This window comes from Dendrobates tinctorius, unplaced genomic scaffold, assembly GCF_039654945.1.
Source record: "Dendrobates tinctorius isolate UK_male_01 unplaced genomic scaffold, ASM3965494v1 ptg000097l, whole genome shotgun sequence".
Lineage (NCBI taxonomy): Eukaryota > Metazoa > Chordata > Amphibia > Anura > Dendrobatidae > Dendrobates > Dendrobates tinctorius.
The window spans coordinates 15175077-15197155 of NW_027361765.1; the positions used below are offsets into that span (position 1 = coordinate 15175077).

The 22079-nt window shown below is 42.7% G+C and overlaps 1 protein-coding gene across 2 annotated transcripts in view; it reads right to left on the reverse strand.

The window, feature by feature from the left end:
- Positions 1-22079, reverse strand: part of ENTREP2 (endosomal transmembrane epsin interactor 2) — a 1465465-nt gene that overhangs the window by 970449 nt on the left and 472937 nt on the right. For both annotated transcript variants that reach the window (XM_073586920.1, XM_073586919.1), the window contains exon 2: positions 2059-2115. In XM_073586920.1, coding sequence (XP_073443021.1) covers positions 2059-2115 — 57 coding nt within the window. The remainder of the gene's footprint in view (positions 1-2058; positions 2116-22079) is intronic.

Sequence of the window (22079 nt, forward strand, 5' to 3'; positions counted from 1 at the left end):
GTTGAGTTCAGAGAAGTTTATTATTTTTTTATGAACTGCAACAAAGGTATAAACTTAATCTCTTCATTGTCCACTACTAGGAAAAGCTATTGTCAATCTAAATGTTTGGTGCCAATAAAATAAAAAAGTTTATAGTCACCTCCCGTGCTGGCGCCATTCCAGTGGTGTCGGCACTCATAGTCCCAGAGCTCTCGTGTGGTTATTACACATGATCCTGGTGCCCAATCAGTGCTGGCGTCACAGTCCACGCCTTTATATGAATTGAGCATGAAGAGGAAGCCTTGGTTGCAGCTTCTCTCTCACTTCCTCTTCATGTTCAATTTGCATGAAGGTGGGGACAGTGATGCCAGCACTGATTGGGCACCAGGATCATGTGTCATAACAAATGCACGAGAGCCCCGGGAACGTTAGTTCCGGCACTGCTGGAACGGCACCGACACGTGAGTAGAGTATAAGCTTATTTATCAGGGCAAAGCGTGTGGTATGAGAAGGGGTTGTCCTAGTAGTGGACAACTTCTTTAACCATTGTATTCTCTGCTGGATTTCTGCTAGACTGTTTATACAAAGTACTACAAGCCCACAAACATTGGAGTCAATATCTGATTTCTTAAATCATTAAGTTCGAGGTTAAAGCAAATCCGTGACAAATTCTTCACAATACAAACTGCATACATTATTAAATAGATCTCTTGGACCTTACTGAGCTGTTGTACTTACTGGTAAAATCCATGTCAGAATGACAGCGCTGTATCCTGTAGAATGTAAGTCCGCAAAGGCAGGGCCCACTCCACCAGTCTGTCATTGTTAGTTTGTATATTGTAACTTATATTTGAATTTTGTATATAACCCTTTCTCATGTACAGCACCATGGAACCAATTGTGCTCGAAAAATAAGTAATAATAATAATATATCGGGGGAAAAAAGACCAACTTCACCAGGTCTAAGAGGTCTGTTTAATAATACATACAGTTTGCATTGTGGAATCAAGAGAGTGATCCATTTTTCGTATTACAGTAGTTTAAAAATTAGAGATTGCCTTAGGACTAATTATTACATAAATCAACTCTTATAAAAAAAGATTATATATCTACATTACAATACAAATGATTTCTTTAATCTTTTAATTCGATGTTTTTATTTGTTGAGTCAATCCATTCATATTCCCCTACTTTTCAGTATCACAGAGAATCCGGCGCTGAGCCAACATCTTTCAGCACGTGACAGCTGATTTCATTAGCCGTCATGTGCCTTTAACAGCCACTGGTGGAATCGCGTTCCACCCGCGGCTGTTAACATGTTAATTGCTGATATCAATCTCTCACAGCAGCATTTAACATTGCCACACTGGATGCGCATCACCAAACTTGCCCATTGGCATTTCTGTCACATGATCGCAGGGTGCCGATAGGTTGGCATGAAAACCAAGGGCCTGCAGGAGACCCCCATGCTTGTCATTCCATATCTGCTATGATAGAATCGATAAAAACATCAGCTCAGCTTGCAAAAATATGCCTTCACCCAGCTCCAGATCCAAACAAAAATGGAGAATCTACTGGTCTCAGAAAATGGCGCCAGTTTTTTTTTTTTACACAAACTGTGGATTTTTTTTTCAGCAGAATCATAATGGAAGGTCAGTTTTAGCACTTAGTGAACATAGTAAAAAAAAAACAAACAAAAAACAAGTGTGGAATTGCACTTTTTTGCAGTTTCACCTCACATGGTATTTTTTTTACCATTTTTCAGTACAAGATAAGGTAAAACCAATGGTGTCGTTTAAAAGTACAACTTGTCCCCCAAAACAAAAGCCCTCACATGGCCATATTTAAAAATAAAAAAGTTATGGCTCTGGGAAGAAGGGGAGCAAAAGACAGAAGCACAATAAACGAAAATCCCAAAGTGGTTACATTTAAAAGGATGATTTCTGTTATTTCTAACTAATAATTGTTATATACGAGGTATAATAATTGCTATATGCATTATGTATTGTGTTTGCACTTTACAGCAATATTGCTTAGTGGTTGAACTAAATAGCTGAACATAATTTGATTGTTCCTTACCACTAGTGAGAGAGGACGTTTCCAGGCAACAACACCAATCAATCCTGACAAGAGAACCTGTGAAATAAGGAGAAATGTCAGTATATAAAGGATGCTGCTAGTTTTTCAGGCCCTTCTATAGACCCACAACATGCACTTTGTACATTACTTTTGTTCAAAAGAACGGCACTTATCCGCTGTATCGTTACTGCTATGACAGCAGAGAGGTGCAAATTATAGATTACACATGTAAAAACACTGCAATGCGTCTTTGTATATATTGAGGATGTGTTGAACCTTTGTAACCTTAAAATAAAAGTTGCATGTCAAAATCCACATGCTGTTTTTGCAGTTGGTACTGCTCACATTTTCTCTACAAGAGCGGTTGTAAAAACATTTCATAAAACTACTTCTTTATTGCAAGGTGCAAAACTGAAACAAAATCATAAAATGTAATGCAGGTTAAACAATGTCCTCATTGAAGCTTTCCTATTACCTTACAAGTAAGCTGAGCAGCAGTACTCAATGTCAGGCAGCAGCCGCAAAAGCAACCGCGATTGTAGGGTGTATAAAAACAGATACAATCCTGCATATCCAGCAATATAGAATGAGAAACTGTTGGAAAAAGGTTGAACTAGATGGAACCTTGTCTTTTTTGAACCAACCCACATTTCATACTGACACATTGGAAAATAGATCATTAATGGGAACCTGTCATTAGATTCATGCTGCCTTAAATATAGGCACGTGGTTAGGTCAGCTTGAAACTGATGACGGGTCCCCTTAAAGCGATATATATGTCCACTGCCCATAGTTATGATATGAATACACTACCAGCATTCACTGTGAATTGCAAAATTATAAGTTTTTCCAGCAAAAGCAAATCAAACATGTAACAAAAAAGATGTATTGTATAAATATATATATTATTCAAAATTATATATAAATATAATTTTAAATATGGTTTGGAAAATTAACATGTATTTATCTATGCACAAATACCAAACCGGCAAAGATCTGTCAATCGAGTGTAGCTGCCCCCTTAACCTTTTAGCCAAAAACACATAAGCAAAGTACAGTATGTCTGATTCATTAGGATTTTGTGGAAACCAACAAATGTTTGGATACTGGATTTCTCTTTCCTCTTTCATTCAAGTGTACAGTATAAGCTGCAATAACAGGTACAGTCACTCATATGGATGAGGTGCTGTGCCTAGGTAAATAATGAATGTGATGGAGTATTCATGCTCCAATTTTATTCTGCAGAAGAACAACAACCCCAAACACACCATGCTGATATGGCCACCACAGAACCCTGATCTCAACATCATTGAGTCTGTGTGAGATTCCATGAAGATACAGAAGACTTTCCACAAGCCTACATTCACAGAAGATCTGTGGCTATTTCTCCAAGATGTTTGGAACAACCTTCCTGAGGAGTTCCCTTAAAAACTCTATGCAAGTGAAGCAAGGAGACATTATCTTTTAATTATGTTCTGAAGGCAAAAGGGTAGTCACACCAAATATTGATTTGATTGATGGCAATTTCTCTTCTGTTCATTCACTTTCCATTTTGTTAATTGTTAAAAATAAAATATTAACACTTATATTATTCAAAGCATTTTTATTTTGCAGCATTTTTTCCATACCTGCCTAAAATATTTGTAGAGTACTGTATGTCACATCCTTATATAAACCTGAAGTGTATATATATTAATTTGTGCTTCACTAGCACCAATTAAATATGGATCACTTAATTATACCTAATAGGTTTGCCTTCTGCACCAGTATATGAAGTCCTAACGTATACAAAGATTGCATACAAATAAAATGCAGCTTGTTCCAGAAGCATAGCACATCACACATTGGTTTAACACTAGGGTGTATCAGCAGTAGATTTTCATCTGTATATAATAGTCCAATATTAGAAGAAATCCTTCACATATAAATATTAACAAGTTAGAGGAATACATCGCAGTATGGGTCCAAGTCCTGAAGGCAAGGGGTATTATGTGTGCTGGAGAAGTGCTTGAGCCGGTGGCGCACACTCAGAGTAGATCTTCCCGGAGCGAGATGTACTATGCCTCTGGAACAAGCGGCATTTTATTTTGGACTTTATATACTGGTGCACAGACAGGTCTATTAGGTATAATTCAGTGGTCTATATTTAAATGGTTCTAGTGAAGCGCAAATTAATACATATATATTTCAGTAACCTCTCAGTAGACAAATGGTGGAATTTGCCTTTATTTGCTGCTAATTAGAACCACCAGATACCGGCGCCGTTGTGCTATTCCATATTGCTATCCTTATCTAAACCTGCTGTCACCAGATGTCACTGCTTTCCTTCTCTGGTTTTGATCTGACTAGTCGACCATCCTCCACCAGCTCGCTCCACCGGCCAGCAGCTTCTCCATAGAAGCAACCCAGAGGTCTGTGCTGTAAGTCCTAATCACTGCATATGGATTAAAGAGCGAAGGCCAGGTTCCTTGGGCACCTTCTACATGATGGACCTTCAGCAGAGTCTGTCTGTAGAAGCCCCAATAAAAACTGCCAGATTTACACAAAACGTTACCCTTGTAATATATAAGCAAATTTTTACATAATTAAAAAATATACTTCAAATGTGTTTGGTTAAAGCTACTACGAATTAATAAAAGTATAAAAATGCTTCTGTACCATAAACTATTTGGTTGACACACTGTTTAATGTTCAAATTACACTAAAAATGAAAACAAATCTTTAAGGCTGGTTTCACACTAGCGTTCAATCGCGCAGCGCTTCGTGCGCTATCGGGCGCATGCACAATGTTCTCCTATGTTTAACATGGTGGTCGCAGAGTCTTGCGAATGTACGCGCTCATCAGCGTTTAGCGTGCCCTGCGCATTTTACAGGTGTGTGCCCAGACGCGCCGTACGCTACATGTTGCATTTTTTTTTCCGGCGACATAGTTAAAAAAATCACGCGCGCAAGTGTGCGCTCGATGTGTGCACAAAAATAGCATTACAGTCTATGTGGTCGCTGACGAGCACTTGGCACCGCGCACGTCAGCACCTTGTGCACGCACGCGATTTGAGTAAACAATGTCTAGACACTTTTCTAGAATTCCCCCTAAACAAAGCAACATTGTTTTGGAGGAGTGTAAATAAAAGAAGGTGTGTTCAGGGTCAGACAATTACTCTACAGACAGCCTTGCAGAGAGCAGACAAGAGCCTACAAGTGTGGATTCACGCTTCAGAAGCCAAAATGTGAGTATTTTTCAACATAATGTCTGTGTGTCCTGTACAATTTTATAATGTACTAATGTATCTTTTTTTTCTTTTCAGCATGTCTTCTTCTGGATCACTGTATTCGCCAACACGGCAAGAACTGGCCCAAGCTGATCGTGAGGTGTGAATCTTGCTGCCATTTGGTAAGTTTAGCTGCCTCTAGAAATGTGTTTTAATTTTCTCTTTCTTTACAGACATCGGACACGGGCACTGAAGAAGAAGTGCGGGAGCGGTCTGAGCGGCAGCGGTCTGAGCGGGAGCCGTCTAAGAGGGAGCCGTCTGAGCGGGAGCCGTCTGAGGATTCTGAATGGGAGCAGCGTAGTCAAGTCGTGGCGAGGAGACGCAATGTGAGTGTATATATATATATATATATATTTTTTTTTTTTCTGTCTTTATTTATCTTGCTTCTTTTCTGTTTCTTTTTGTATCTTTTCCAAAATTCTAAACATTCTATATTTTTTCTTCTAGGTTCCACAACGGGATGAAGAAGTTTACATCGACAACGAGCACCTTATCCGCCTTGTTGAGGAGCGTATCCCGTTGTGGGACAGCTGTGACCAGCAGTACAAAGACACAGTGGAGACCCGGCAGCTCTGGAATGAAGTGGCCACAGCGGTGATGGATGGCTGGAACAGCGCCTCTCCAACTTCAAAAAGGGCGTTCAGTAAGTATAAAGATGCTCTGTGATACTGCATTGATTTTTGGACCTGATGGTGCTGATGTGTTTTTTGCAAGATATATTCTTGCATTAAACACACCAATGCCTTGTGGAACATCTGTGATTGATTTGTGTCTTCAACTGCTGCATTGATTTATGGTCCTGATGGTGCTGGTGTTTTTTTGGCAAGATATATTCTTGCATGAAAAGCACCAATGCCTTGTGGAACATCTGTGATTGATTTGTGTCTTCAACTGCTGCATTGATTTATGGTCCTGATGGTGCTGGTGTTTTTTTGGCAAGATGTACTCAAGCATGAAAAGCACCAATGCCTTGTGGAAAACTGATTGCTTTTTCAACTGCTGTCTTGATCCTGTTTTCACTCTTGCTCCTGATGATACTGTTATTTTCGCTGATACATATATTCTAGCAGGAAACATAAGTGTCCTCAGTTTCAACAGTGACTGCATTGTGTCTGGAATTTTATTTGTGCTGCAGCATTGACTGTTTGCGAAGTTCTATCCGGTGTGTGTGGTGATAATTAAGTTGCCTTAAGTGCATTTTCTAATTTTTTTTTTCTTTTTTTTCCCCAACAGTGAAGAAAATCCACACACGTTGGCGCTCGATGAAGGACCGCTTCAACACTGATGTTCATGCTGAGGGACAGGTTCGGAGTGGTTCTGCAGCAAGGCGCAGAAGAAAGTACCGCTACTATCGAGAGTTGGCTTTCCTGAGACCGATCCTTGCCAGCAGAGCGTAAGTTTTTTTTTTTTTGGTTTGTTATTACTATGTGCTTTTCTATTCCACAGGTGATGCTTCTTGTAAATGCATGATACTCATGTTTTCCCTTTCTTTCCACAGCACTTGGAGCAGCACCCTGCAACCTGTCCCTGTCCCGGGAGCGGTTCTTCATCAATCGACCTTGGACCCGTCCCAGCCATCCGACAGCCAGGAAGCATCTTGCAGGTCAGCAACACAGACAGCTGGTGACCAGGAAGCTGGTCCATCAGGCGTTCCCCTGTCCCAGGTCTCTGTCACTGGTTATGCGGGCACTACCCGCCAGCGGCAGAGGGCCTTGGACAGGAATGTCATGCCTGAGTTCATGCACTTGAGCGAGGCCTTTAAGGCCAGCCTCAAGGCGCTGGCCGCCAGAACAGAAAGCTGTTTTTCCCTGATGGAACGTGGTTTTAACCACATGGAACACCGCTTCCACTTTGTTGACCAGCGCCTTGACTGTCTGGAGGCCGACCTCAACAGACCAGCGCACCATTTTTTCAGTAAAATTGAACAGGGCATGGCGGAACACCTTAGTTCTGAGCAACAGCTGAGTGTTACAGGCCTGCAACACTGCTTACTTGCAGGCTATGCAGCAGAATCGGTATGTTCAGCAGTCAGGGGTGTCATTTCCAACAGTTCCACCGCTGACTCGCTTTACCACACTACCGACTTCTGCTGCATACCACTGCACGGCCACCTGCATTCCCAGCGAAGCCGGACATCACTACACCACCTCAAGTCTGAGTGCTGCTGGACACTCCTCCGCCACCACCACTATGGCAAGCGCTGCTCCTGTATGGAGCACCACCATAGCACCACCAGATTGGAGCCAAACCACCACAGAACCTGCTTGGGCCACCAACACCACCAGTCAACACCAAAGGAGCACTGCCAGCACTCTGCAGCAACAGAGCACCGACAGCACTTATCAGCAAAGGAGCACCGCCAGCACTCTGCAGCAAAGGAGCACCGCCAGCATTCCGCGGCAAAGGAGCACCACCAGCACTCCTCAGCAAAGGAGCACCACCACTGCTCATGTCAACATAACCGCCACCAATTCTCCTCCTCTGAGTCCCCCCAAGAACTTTGGATGACATCCCAGACAGGCAGCCTCCTGCTCAGAGCACCAACCCAAATTTCTCTCCTTCAAGGAGCACCGCCACTTCTAGCAGCACCGCCACCGCCACCACAGAGCAGCAAAGGGGTGATCCGCATTCCCTATTTTACAGGGCAACGCCACAGTCCACCGTCACCAGGCGGTCAGCAAAAGTAAGGCGGTCACAGGCTGCAAGTCGGTCCGGGCAGGATATTCCTGCGCCAAAGAAGAAAAAAAAAATTGTTTGTCCATCCACCGTCTCCTCCTAATGTGTCTCAGGCTGGCTCGATGTCCATTCCAGAGCTCCCTTCCCTTAGTACTTTTGTCGCCCCTTCTCCTAGAACCCCTTCCTCTACCTCCAGTCGTTCCTCGTCTCTCCATACACCCAAAGTCTCCCAATCTTCCCCCAAACGTCATTCCTAATAAAAAAATTTTTGGCTCTTTTTTGTTACAAAATAAATGTGCACTTGTGCTTTCAAAAAATTTGGAATGGTTATTGTGTCTATCGCTGACTACACACACTGCGCCATACACACACTGCGCCGTACACTTAGCGTTTTTGCAACAACACATATCTCCATTACTGTTTCTTGTGTGAGACATGTTTCTTTTGTCAGTTTTGGAGATATGTGTGATGTCAACAAACCAAATCTACATGACTTGTCTTTTCAACAATAGTCTCTACATTCTAGTAATATTGCACATACTCGATCCAGCAGGGTTCCCCAACTCCAGTCCTCAAGGTCCACCAAAAGATCATGTTGTATGGAATCCTCTTTTTTTTGGGCTCTTGTGAAACAGTTATCAACGGAGCTATGGATTTCATTACAACATGATCTGGTGGTGGACCTTGTGGAGTGGAGTTGGGGAACCCTGCTGAATCTAGTCTGTTCAATATTACTAGAATGTAGAGACTGCTGTGGAAAAGACAAGTCATGTAGATATGTTTTGTCAACGAAACCAATCTCCAAGACTGACACAAGAAACATCAGTAATCGAGATAACTGGTGTATTGCACACACTGAGTTGAGCAGGGTTTCCCAACTACAGTATTCAAAGCAAACCAACATAGCATGTTTTTAGTAATTAAATTTGAGTTAAAAAAATAAGTAAACATGATATGTTGGTTGACATTTAGGACTACATTTTGAAAACCATGGCTATAGAGGATGGTGTTGAGTGCAAGGCATATCTATTGTTCTCATTTAACTATTAGACAAAAAGGCAAGGAACTATAGATATACCTTGTAAATAACCACATAATATATATAGTCACCTACTCTGGAGTATTAGTGAAATCATGATGCACAAAACACAGCATCATAAATTCACTGATACACCTGGCTACTTGCTAATGGTATTGGGAGTGTAAAAACAGAGAATGCACTCAGTACAGGTATCAAAACAGTTTTTTTTATTAACATACGAAGAACATGCAATAACATTTTTTTAAACCATTTGCTCTTGCCATTCCACCCGTCCTACATCTGAGTTGAAGTATGCCGCAAATTGGTCCCTCATTTGGCCAACTTCAACGGATGATCTGAGAGGGTGCTGTGTAAATTCAGGCAATGGATTAGGATCAACATCATCAAGATCAAAGTTCGAGTGCTCTTGAGAAAGTACAAAGCTATGTAGAACAACACAGGCATTGCCCACCTCATCCACTGTTTCCAGTTTCAGATTAATAGCTATGCCAAGAATGCGCCATCTAGATACAAGGATACCAAATGCACACTCTACTGTTCTCCTGGCCCTGGTGAGCTTGTAATTGAAAATTCTTTTGTTGTGGTCCAAGTCCCGGTTGGAGAAGGGTTTCAGCAGGTTTTGGCACATCTGGAATGCTTCATCACCAACCATTACAAATGGCTGTTGTGGACCTTCGGTGTTGGGAAGAGGACGTGGCATGGGGAAATTGAAGTTGTTGCCATACAACCTCCTGCCCATGTCCGAGGTCTTAAAAGCCTGGTAGTCATTCCCACGGCCAAATGCCCCAATGTCCACTGCAATAAACATACAGTCTGCATCCGCAATGGCCATCAGTACAGTAGAAAAGTACTTTTTGTAGTTAAAGAACTCAGAGCCTGTTCTTTTGGGCTTGATAATCCGGATGTGTTTCCCATCCACCGCTCCCAAACAGTTAGGGAAATTGCATACAGTCCAGAATCTTTCGGCGATTTCCAACCACTTTTCTGCGGTTGGCATGGGCATGAATTCGGGACAAAGAACGTTCCAGAGAGCTCATCAGGTGTCTGCTACAATTCCAGACAACGTGGAGATTCCAATCCGGTATTGGAAGTGCAGTGACGAGAGGGTCTCTCCAGTAGCCATGAATCTGTGACACAAAGAAAACAATAATTAATATTTGTGCATACATAACTTTTTTAACACGTTAAATTAAAAAAAAAAAAAAAAAAAATTCTCCAGCCTTTGGTTCAATACATGCCATCCAAAAAATAACGCAGCTCGTAGTTACCGACATGGCAGAACTGTAATTATGCCAGATTTGGAAGAGTACATGTCACAAGCAAGAAAAATCAACAGGCATTGGTTTAGCAAAACTACGTACCTTAATGTGACCAGGAGCCATTCCTCAGGAGTAATCGCACGCCGGAGCTGCATGTCCTGTCTCCGGATGACTTCTTTGACCCGACCAAGCAAATAGTTAAAGGTTTCTTGGGTCATCCGGGTATAATCCATAAATTTCTCCGGGTTTGCCTGTAGCTCACTGTAGATTGTGAGGTCAATAATGGGATGTATCCACATACGCCGCTGCTGCCGTCTTCGCTGCCTCTCTCTCTCCCTCTGTTCATGGCAAGCAACTGCATAAGCCGGAGCCGTCCTCATGTCCAGATCCAAGTCAAAGTAAAAGCTCTTCCAGCGCAGATCCATGTTTCTCAAGTCAAATGCAAGCAAATGTGAAGAATTCAGGTGTAAACAGGGTCTATATAAAGAATTTCCATAGACACGTCCACTGGTGTCCCATTGGTGGAGTGTGTTGCAAGAATTTTTCAAGGATTTTTTCTCCTGTTTATTGCGCATAAAAAATGCAAACGCATGAAAAACGCTGCGATTTTTTGTTGTAATGCGCACAATAATGATACAAAATAACGCAGCGTTTACCAGCATTTGCATGCGCTTTTGACATGCGTTTCATGTGCGCTCCAAACGCAGCGCAAAAAAAGTGAAAAGTATGAAAAGTGTGAAAGTAGCCTAAGTTGTGTCATTTACATGTTAAAAAAAATTTACTCCTAAAATTTTTGATGTTTATTTTACAGGACTGGAACAAACATCGCCAATCAAAACCTTAAAAAGTCTTTTGTAAGCAGGCTTTTTTGTGTCTACATAAAGTAATCGTTTTCTTCCTAGTGTAAATCATTGTTAAGAACAGGCAAAGAAATGTTACTTTCTTTAGTTGAGCCGGCTGCCAGAGAATTCTATTAAATAGCATTGCTAAAAAATAAATCCCTTTTCATTTTTTTAATGTCACTCACTCAAAGTGAATGACTCTTAACATCTGGCATGCCTGTAAATTACTTTTAGAATTTGAAGTCAATCAATTCTATTATAGAAAAAAAGTGATCATCAATTAATGTTCACTATGTTCTACTACTGCACAAAGCATCTACATAAAAATCCTATTTCTGCCTGTACCTGTTCCGCATCATAAAGTCTGCTAATTTGTGCTTATTAATTGATTCTTTATTTATGCTTAAAGGGCTACATTTTTGTAAAATTGGAAAATATTTTTTATCAGTAATTAGATAAAAAATACTGTGGATGGCACGGTATAGTAGACAAAGTGAGTTGTTTCTATGGGGAACATTCATCAGTCTGTGAGATCGGATGATGTTTTATCACAGTAGTCATTGCCAGGACAATTCCTCTCAATTATATTACCAATGAACTCTGTAGACTGTCCAAAAAAGTGTACTTGGGGCATCTATGACCTTCTTGCAGCTGCTGACCTCTTCCAAAGGCAGGTGTATTGCTAATTTCTTCTCTGTCCAACTCCAGGTTGCCTCAGTTGATCTCCTCGTCTAAACCTAATTAAATATAAAGTCTCAAAAGGAAAAGCTCAGGTGCACAGTGCTAAGCCTGCCATATTTATTCTTGTTAGGTTCTTTATCCATACTGGTGTACCCTTTGCTGTAATGTTTGGGAAAATGTTGGCCGTGCTACTCTACTGCTAAAAGCAATTGAGTACTGAGCAGCCCTGAAGACCTTTCATCCCCTGGGATTGTCCAGTAAACTGGATAAGCTGGAGGTGTGTAAAACCTTCACTATAAAAGTAGAGAAGTAAAGTTGTGGCCAAAAGTATTGACACCCCTGCAATTCTGTCAGATAATACTCAGTTTCTTCCTGAAAATGATTGCAAACACAAATTCTTTGGTATTATCTTCATTTAATTTGTCTTAAATAAAAAAACACAAGAGAATGAAGCAAAAAGCAAAACATTAATCATTTCACACAAAACTCCAAAAATGGGCCAGACAAAAGTATTGGCACCCTCAGCCTAATACTTGGTTGCACAACCTTTAGCCAAAATAACTGCGACCAACCGCTTCCGGTAACCATCAATGAGTTTCTTACAATGCTCTGCTGGAATTTTAGACCATTCTTCTTTGGCAAACTGCTCCAGGTCCCTGATATTTGAAGGGTGCCTTCTCCAAACTGCCATTTTTAGATCTGCAAAATTTGTTGGTAGTCTTCTGACTTCATAATGCCATGCACACGGTCAAGCAGTCCAGTGCCAGAGGCAGCAAAGCAATCCCAAAACATCAGGGAACCTCCGCCATGTTGGACTGTAGGGACCGTGTTCTTTTCTTTGAATGCCTCTTTTTTTCTCCTGTAAACTCTATGTTGATGCCTTTGCCCAAAAAGCTCTACTTTTGTCTCATCTGATCAGAGAACATTCTTCCAAAACGTTTTAGGCTTTTTCAGGTAAGTTTTGGCAAACTCCAGCCTGGCTTTTTTATGTCTCGGGTAAGAAGTGGAGTCTTCCTGGGTCTCCTATCATACAGTCCCTTTTCATTCAGACGCCGACGGATAGTACGAGTTGACACTGTTGTACCCTCGGACTGCAGGGCAGCTTGAACTTGTTTGGATGTTAGTCGAGGTTCTTTATCCAACATCCGCACAATCTTGCATTGAAATCTCTTGTCAATTTTTCTTTTCCGTCCACATCTAGGCAGGTTAGCCACAGTGCCATGGGCTTTAAACTTCTTGATGACACTGCGCACGGTAGACACAGGAACATTCAGGTCTTTGGAGATGGACTTGTAGCCTTGAGATTGCTCATGCTTCCTCACAATTTGGTTTCTCAAGTCCTCAGACAGTTCTTTGGTCTTCTTTCTTTTCTCCATGCTCAGTATGGTACACACAAGGACACAGGACAGAGGTTGAGTCAACTTTAATCCATGTCAACTGGCTGCAAGTGTTATTGCCAACACCTGTTAGGTGCCACAGGTAAGTTACAGGTGCTGTTAATTACACAAATTAGAGAAGCATCACATGATTTTTCGAACAGTGCCAATACTTTTGTCCACCCTCTTTTTTATGTTTGGTGTGGAATTATATCCAATTTGGCTTTAGGACAATTCTTTTTGTGTTTTTTCATTTAAGACAAATTAAATGAAGATAATAATACCAAAGAATTTGTGTTTGCAATCATTTTCAGGAAGAGACTGAGTATTATCTGACAGAATTGCAGGGGTGTCAATACTTTTGGCCACAACTATAACTGCACCACAGAGAGATACAAGAATTATACACTATTGGTGCTCTCATCCCTAAGCAAAAATTGACAAAGATATAGCAAAGAGACCAGAAGGTATAATGGAGACACATAACAATTATGTCTTTATTAAATAAGCCAAAGAGTAAGGCTGTGTGCCCAAGTTGCATTTTTTAAGCATTTCTGCCGCGTTTTTCCCGCAGCGGAAATGCTTAAAAAACGGATTCCTATGGGATTCCGTAGTTGCTGTGACCATGCTGAGGATTTTACTGCTGCAGAATGGCATAGCGGTAAAATCCGCAGCATGATCATTATTTCTGCGGAATCACGGCAATTCCACCACCATAGGATTGCACTGAAATGCTCACTTTATGCATGTGGCCACGCCCATCATGCGTAAAGTGAGCGCTTCATATGCAGATGGTACCCAGGGTCTGGAGGAGGGGAGACTCTCCTCCATGCCCTGGGTACTATAATCCTGTTAAAAATAGAATTAAAATAAAAAATAGGGATATACTTACCCTCTGACAGCTCCCAGAATCCTCCCGCCTCTCAGCCATGCTGCTGGCATCTTCCGTTCCCAGGGATGCATTGCGCGAATCACCTGAGATGGTGTCGCGGTCTCACAAGCATGACATCACAAAGGTCCTTCACGCAAAGCATCCCTGGGAACGGAACGTACCTGGAGCGCCGCTGAGGAGATCGGGGGCAGTCAGAAGGTGAGAATAACCATATATATTTTTTTTTTTAATTATTTTTAACAGCCTATCTTTTACTACTGATGCTGCATAGGCAGCATCAATAGTAAAAAGTTGGTCACACTTGTCAAGCACTATGCTTGACAAGTGTGACCAACCTGTCAAGCACTTTTTCAAGCGATGCTTCAAATCGCTTGGAAAGTTCAAGCATTCTGCACGCTAAAAACGCTTGCAAAACACTTGTGCTTTGCGGGAATACGCGTGCGAATTCCGCATGCGTTTTACCAGTGGTAGGGAGTTGCAGAAATGCTGCGGACATTTCCGCAGCATTTCTGCAATGTGGGCACTTAGCCTAAGAAACAGACAAAATTATTAACTCTTAAAGACAGGACTGATATAATAATAAAGAGGGAGAGGGAACAAGAGAGCGTCAGCTCATCACAATCTGAAGCACCTTGTCAGCAGGATACACCACATGGAGCCGCACTGGTCGAGGCAGATATAGTCATGTAGAAAAAAGTGGTTCTCCAGCGATGATGGAAAAACAGGTAAAGATAAAACTTCACATTTATTTAAACATATTTATAAGTCCAAAACATAGGCATGTGCTGCACTGTCTGGCTGAAATGTTGGACTTTTAAATATACTGTACTTAAATAAATGTGAAGTTTCATATTTACCTGTTTTTCCATCATCGCTGGAGAACCACTTTTTTTTCTAAAAAACAAGATTAGCCACAACATGTAAAACGACAGGGGGACTACCACCTCTGATGTCAGGATTTATATATAATCAGAAATAAGAAATCAGATATAAGCAGAAACTCAATATGTATTCACCTAAACACTACATTGGTCTGAAAAAAACCCACAGACCAGGTTAAAGTCAAATAAAGCCAAGCTAATTGCTAAAAACATAAAATCCAAGTATAATCGATATCATCCAAACCAAAGTCATTATATAATACTACTGTATATTAATGCATCATGGCTATGTGTCTATAGATGACCAAGAAAAAAAGTATTAATGGACACTCCGCTTAGATATATGACCTAAAAGAGACTAGGAGTCAGAGTCCAGAGAAGTTTTTTTTAAAAAAAGACAAAATGTTTATTACAGAAATATTACAAAAAAAACACTGACAAACAATGTATAATAAAACAGTCAATAGTGATGGCACAATGTACCAGTAAGCTACAGATCCACAACGTGGTAACCGTTACAGGCAGAGAGATGAACCAATAAATGTATATTCAACTAGACATGTGGTATCTTCAGTGTAGAGACATATACTGTATATCTAAGTAGAAACAAGGTCATAGACCATCAAAAAGTGTTAGTCTCTAACCACTATATAAGGTAAGTCTCCTTCGCATCCGCGCTTCTTCAATTAGGATTTCTGTATCAGTTTCTAATTTAAAAGAAATAACAAAGGCTTTGGGAGCCCAGTCCATCACTAAGGGGGACAGCATTTTGGGAACTCATGCCGAAATCCCCAAGGCGTTATATATGCACAATTGAAACACAGAGGTTTGCATGTGGCAGACAGTCAATCTTATGCAATAAAAGAGAATATATTTCATAAAAGAGCATTGCCAAACAAGACGCGTTTGCATCTAAGGAAGAAGCTTAAGCGCGAAACGCACGTCGGGGCCCAGACACCCACAGGTTATGGCTTTACCTATTTAACTCACTAAGTTTTATAAGCCTCTGTACCAAGTCTTTACAATGCACATTGGCTGTAAATTCACTTTAGAAGCACTAAGCACTTTAATGCTCAGCACTCTGCGACTTTAGGCTTAGGCCAATTCTATTTATTTGCTTTGCATTAGAATGGACTTAGGTGTAATAATATTATTTAAACAACATATGTGGAAACTACTGTTGGCAGAGATGTGGTTTTGTTTGGCAATGCTCTTTTATTATTGTTATTATTATTATTATTATTTATATAGCACCATTGATTTCATGGTGCTGTACATGAGAAGGGGTTACATACAAATTACAGATATCACTTACAGTAAACAAACTAACAACGACCAACTGATACAGAGGGGAGAGAGGACCCTGCCCTTTCGGGCTTACATGCTACAGGTTGGTGGGGAAGGAGACAGTAGGTTGGTGGGTTGCAGCAGTTCCGGTGTTAGTTGAGGTGATATCTCTGGTAGTGGTGAAGAGGTTGCAGGGTCATTGCAGGCTGTAGGCTTTCTTGAAGAGGTGGGTTTTCAGGTTTCATCTGAATCATCCAAATGTGGTTGATAGTCGGACATGTTGGGGCAAAGAATTCCAGAGGATAGGGGCTATTCGGGAGAGGTCTTGGAGGCGGTTGGGTAAGGAGCGAATAAGTGTGGAGGAGAGAAGGAGGTCTTGGGAGGACAGGAGATTATGTGAGGGAAGGTATCAAGAGATTAGTTCAGAGACATATGGGGCAGACAGGTTATAGATGGCCTTGTAGGTCAGTGTTAGTAATTTGAACCGGATACACTGAGGGAATGGGAGCCAGTGAAGAGATTTGCAGAGGGGAGAAGCAGAGGTGTAGCGAGGAGAAAGATGAATTAGTCGGGCAGCAGAGTTAAGGATGGACTGGAGAGGTGCGAGGGTGTTAGCAGGGAGACCACTTAAAAGGATGTTGCAGTAGTCGAGGCAGGAGATGATGAGGGCATGCACAAGCATTTTAGTAGATTGAGGGTTGAGGAATGGATGGATTCTGGAAATATTATTGAACATGAGGCGACAGGAGGTAGAAAGAGCTTGGATGTGTGGTTTGAAGGACCGGGCAGAGTCAAAGGTTACTCCAAGGCAGCGGACTTCCGGTACTGGGGAGAGCATGAAGTCATTAATTGTTATAGATAGGTCAGGTAAGGAAGCTCTGTGAGATGGAGGAAAAATGATGAGTTCAGATTTGTCCAAATTGAGCTTGAGGAAGCGAGAGAAGAAGGAGGATATGGCTGATAGACAGTCTGGGATTCTGGACAGCAGAGAGGTGATGTCTCGGCCAGAGAGGTAGATCTGAGTTTCATCAGCATAAAGGTGGTACTGGAATACGTGGGACTTTATGAGTTGCCCCAAACCAAGTGTAAAGATTGAGAAGAGTAGGGGTCCTAAAACAGAGCTTTGGGGGGACTGCTACATAGAGAGGGTGGGATGAGGAGGTAGTGAGGGAGTGGGAATCGCTGAAAGTGCGGTTGGAAAGGTATGAGGAGAACCAGGATAGGGCGAGGTCTTTGATGCCAAAAGAGGAGAGGATCTGTAGTAGGAAGCAGTGGTCAACTGTGTCGAATGCAGAGGACAGTGTTGTGAGTTCATTTTCCCCTTCACTACTGAGGCCCGAGGAACTCCCTCTTCTGGTGAAGAAAGGTAGTGAGCCTGATTATCAAACACCTGAGCCTGATGATGATGACTGGCTGAGTGGAGTTACTGACTGGATATAAGGCTGCCGACGCCCTTCTGCCCTGCGGGTGATTTCTCTGTGGGATCCTTGGAGACCAGTCTGAATTCCTGCTCTTCTAAAGCTAAGTTTTCTGCTCGGCTTTTTGCATTTGTGCTTTGACTTTGTTTTGCTTTGTTTTTCTGGATTTCTGCCATTCCCTGCTGGGGTGAGCTGAATTCCTTTAGCTCTGTCTTCTGAAAATACCTTAGTGCTGATTTAGTTTTTGAAGCCTAGCTGCTTCAGGGTCTTTTTCCATATCAGCTTGTTGGCTTATGTCTTTGATAGGGTTTTGGCAGATTGCAGACAGCAACCTTCCTTTCCTGTTCTGTTTTGTTAGCTTGGGCCCCATCGTTTGCTCAGCCTATCTTTCTATCTGTGTGAGTGTTTTTTCATCTTGCTTCACCGTCATTATATGTTGGGGGCTGCCTTTTACTTTGAGGTCTGCTCTGGGGCAGTTTAGATTTCCTTTTCTGTCTTTAGGCTATTTAGCTCTACGGCTGTGATCGAGGGGTCTAGGGCACCATAGGAACCCCCCACGGCTACTGCTAGTTGTGTTGATAGGTTCAGGGGTCTGCAATCTGATAGTTGCCAACTTCTCTGGTTTTCTGGACGTAGCTTCTATTTTTGTGTCTGCCTCCTACGGTGACTCAATCATAACAGGACAGGTCTAGAAGCAGGAGTATAGAGTAGTGTCTGTTTGATTTGGCTGTAAGTAGGTCGTTAGTAATTTTGGTCAGGGCTGTCTCATTGGAGTGATGGGGGCAAAAACCAGATTGTAGATTGTCAAAGAGCAAGTTAGATGATCGGTGGAAGGAAAGTTCAGTGTGAACGTACAGCTCCAGGAGTTTGGAAGCGAATGGGAGCAGCGATATTGGGAGATAGCTGGACATAGAAGTTGGGTCAAGGGTTGGCTTTTTAAGGATAGGCATGATTGTGGCATGTTTGAAAGCAGAAGGGAAGGTACCGGACTTTAGTGATAGGTTGAAGAGGTGGGTTATGGATGGGATAAGTGTGGTGGTGAGGTTAGGGAGGAGGTGGGATTGGATTTGGGTCGAGTGCACAGGTTGTGAGGTACGAATAGGAGAAGAGACAATTAAGTGATGTTGGAGAGGGAGGTTATGGAGTTTGGGCATTGGTTTGGTATACAAAGGGGTTGTGGTGGTTGAATGATGAAGACTTGCCTTGTTTGGTCAATCTTATTTTTGAAGTGTGTGACAAAGTCCTCGGCAGAGATGAGGGAGGTTGGAGGGGGCAGTGGTGGGTGGAGGAGGGAGTTAAAAGTTTTGAATAACTGTTTGGGGTTGTAAGATAGGGAAGATATGAGGGTTGTGAAGTAGGCCTGTTTAGCAGAGGTGAGGGCAGATTTGAAAGCGAGTGTTGCCTGTTTGAATGCGGTGAAATCGTCTTTGCGAATTTGTTTTCTTCTAACGCCACTCTGCAATCCTGGACACTTGCCGGAGCTTTTTAGTGGTGTTATTGTGCCAGGGTTGTCTGTTGATACGTCGCATTCTGCCATGAACGAGAGGGGTGACTGTGTCAAGAGCTGATGTGAGAGTGGCTTTGTAGAAAGCAGTGGCACTATGTGTCGTGGAGTGAGGATATGGATTCCAGTGGTAGAATAGAGTCAGAGAACGTATGAGTGGCTAGGTGTGCAAGGTTTCTGTGGGGGTGCGCATGTTGCTGGACATGGGTGCGAGGAGAGGAGGACAGGGATGAGAAAGTGTGTAGACGGTGGTCAGATAGAGGGAGAGAGGAGGTGGTGAAGTTAGAAAGAGAGTAGAGGCGGGTGAAGACCAGGTCTAATGTATGTTGTCTGTGTGGGTGGCTGAGGAGGACCACTGAGTAAGTCCAAAGGATGAAGTAAGGGATAGGAGTTTGGCGGATGCTGACTGAAGGGTATCAGTGGGGATGTTGAAGTCACCCATGATGATAGTGGGGATGTCAGTTGAAAGAAAATGAAGAAGCCAGGTAGAGAATTGGTCAATGAAGGCAGTGGTCGGGCCTGGAGGTCGGTATATGATGGCCACTTGGAGGTTGGAGGGAGAGTGTCAGACAGAGTGGATTTCAAAAGAGGGGAGGATTAGGGAGTGAAGAGGTGGGATTGGGTTAAAGGTGAAGACCCACTCCTCTACCGTGTCTATTGCCAGGGCAAGGAGTGGGGTGAAGTGGAGACCACCGTAACACAGCGCAGCAGGGGAGGCCGTGTCAGAGGGTGTCAGCCATGTTTCTGTGAGGCAGAGGCAGGCAAGATTGCAAGATAGAAAGAGATCATGAATCACATAAAGCTTATTGCAGATGGAGCGGGCATTCCAAAGTGCTCCAGAGAGAGGGATCAGGGGGTTGGGTGTCAATGGCACAGGTTTTAAGTTGGAAAGATTGCGGTAGTTTTTATTAGATAGGGAGCAGTAGGAAGGGGTAGTAATGGGGGGTATGAGCTGTGGGGGTCTAGGATTGGGAGATATGTCGCCAGCATTGAAGAGAAGCAGAGAAAGGAAGAGCAGATGGGAGTAGGAGAGTGGGCAGCTTGTTTTATGTTTCATTAGGACAGATTTGAGGTTGAGGAACAGGTCAGCAGAGGAGGTCATGTGGGGAGGGAAGGGGAGATTATTATTTGGTTAGAGGGTGCTGGGGTTTGGGGATAGTGAAGGAGAGTGAGGATTAAAGGAGCAAACACTGTGAGGGCATATGTAAACATGGTGAAGGAGTAGGGGGGTTAATAGAAAAGCTTGTTTCAAGTAATAAGTGCTTACTCAGCAGAAATACCCAAAAGAGACAGGAGTATAGTGTGGGGTCCTGACTCCTGACATGAATAACTGCCGTTGTAATAACGGCATCTTCAAGATACTTTTGCTGCCGTGATACTTATGCTGCAGAGAGACACGTGCCAGACCCCACACACGTGACCCCCTTAGGATGCATCTAAATATATAGGACTGAGTAGAGGCTCAGGTGAGAGGGATTGTGGGAACTGATTTGGGATAAATTAGGGCCCCGTCACACATAGCGACTCACCAGCGATCCCGACAACGATGTGAACTTGCCAGGATCGCTGGTGTGTCGCTACATGATCGCTGGTGAGCTGCCAAACAGGTAGCTTCACCAGCGATAAGGACAGTGACACGTGGGTAACAAGCGACACACGTCGCTTAGTTACCCACTGTGTACCTTAGTTACCTGCGCGCTGGTGCTGGGAGCTGGTAACCAAGATACACATGGGGTTTCTAAGCACCGCACGGTGCTTAGAAACCCCATGTGTACCTTGATTACCAGCTCCCTGCACCAGCGCGCTGGTAACTAAGGTACAGATCGGGTTTCTAAGCGCCGCGTGGCGCTTAGAAACCCGATGTTTACCTTGGTTACCAGCTCCAGCTCGCTGACCGCTGGTCTCCCGCCTGCCACACGCAGTGATGCATGCTGGCCAGCGGGAGACCAGCGATCAAAAAAATGTCCTGGCATTCCAGGACGATCAGCGATATCCGGCAGGGGGGCTGAAGCTGATAAGCGTCACACACAGTGATCTCGCTGGTGAGATCGCTGTTGCGTCACAAAACTTGTGACTCAGCAGCGATCTCGCTAGCGAGATCGCTGTGTGTGATGGGGGCTTTAGCAATTGGCTAGCACACCAGGGGAGGTTACACAATCAAAGGCACAGGGCCTGGCTACATCCATATGCTAGTAACACCTTGCACCTGATAATATCTCTAATGGCCCCAACATGGATACAAAGTATTGAGTTCAATGCAAGAAATGAATTTAGCAAACATTCAGCAGGCACTGTTATATACCATTAAAGGAAATGTTGCAGTAGACAGCAAGCAGAGATTGTAGCAGAGATTGTACCATTAAAGGAAATGTTGCAGTAGACAGCAAGCAGGGATTGTAGCAGAGATTGTACCATTAAAGGAAATGTTGCAGTAGACAGCAAGCAGAGATTGTAGCAGAGATTGTACCATTAAAGGAAATGTTGCAGTATACAGCAAGCAGGGATTGTAGTGGAGATTGTACCAATGAAATATATTCTCTAATGTATCCTAGCCTATAAGTACCCCAAGAAAATATGCATGCATATATTTAAAGAAAGGTGATAACATGCCTTCGGGTGCATTTTCCTGCATTATATTACCCATTTTTATTGATTCTAAAACTATTTGTTCAATAAAGTTGATTTTACCTTGAGTGGCTAAAGCTTACATAAATAGGTTTTATAATTTTTTGGACGTGCAGACACTTTATGGGCCTTTAGTAGGTTATAGCACTTATGCAATAAAAGTACAGGAAAAGCCATGTGCAAGAGTTAAATGGGGGAAAACAAAGGAATATACATCTTAGAGGGCAATCTTACCCATAGGGACCCATGTGGAAATGTGCAAACCCTAG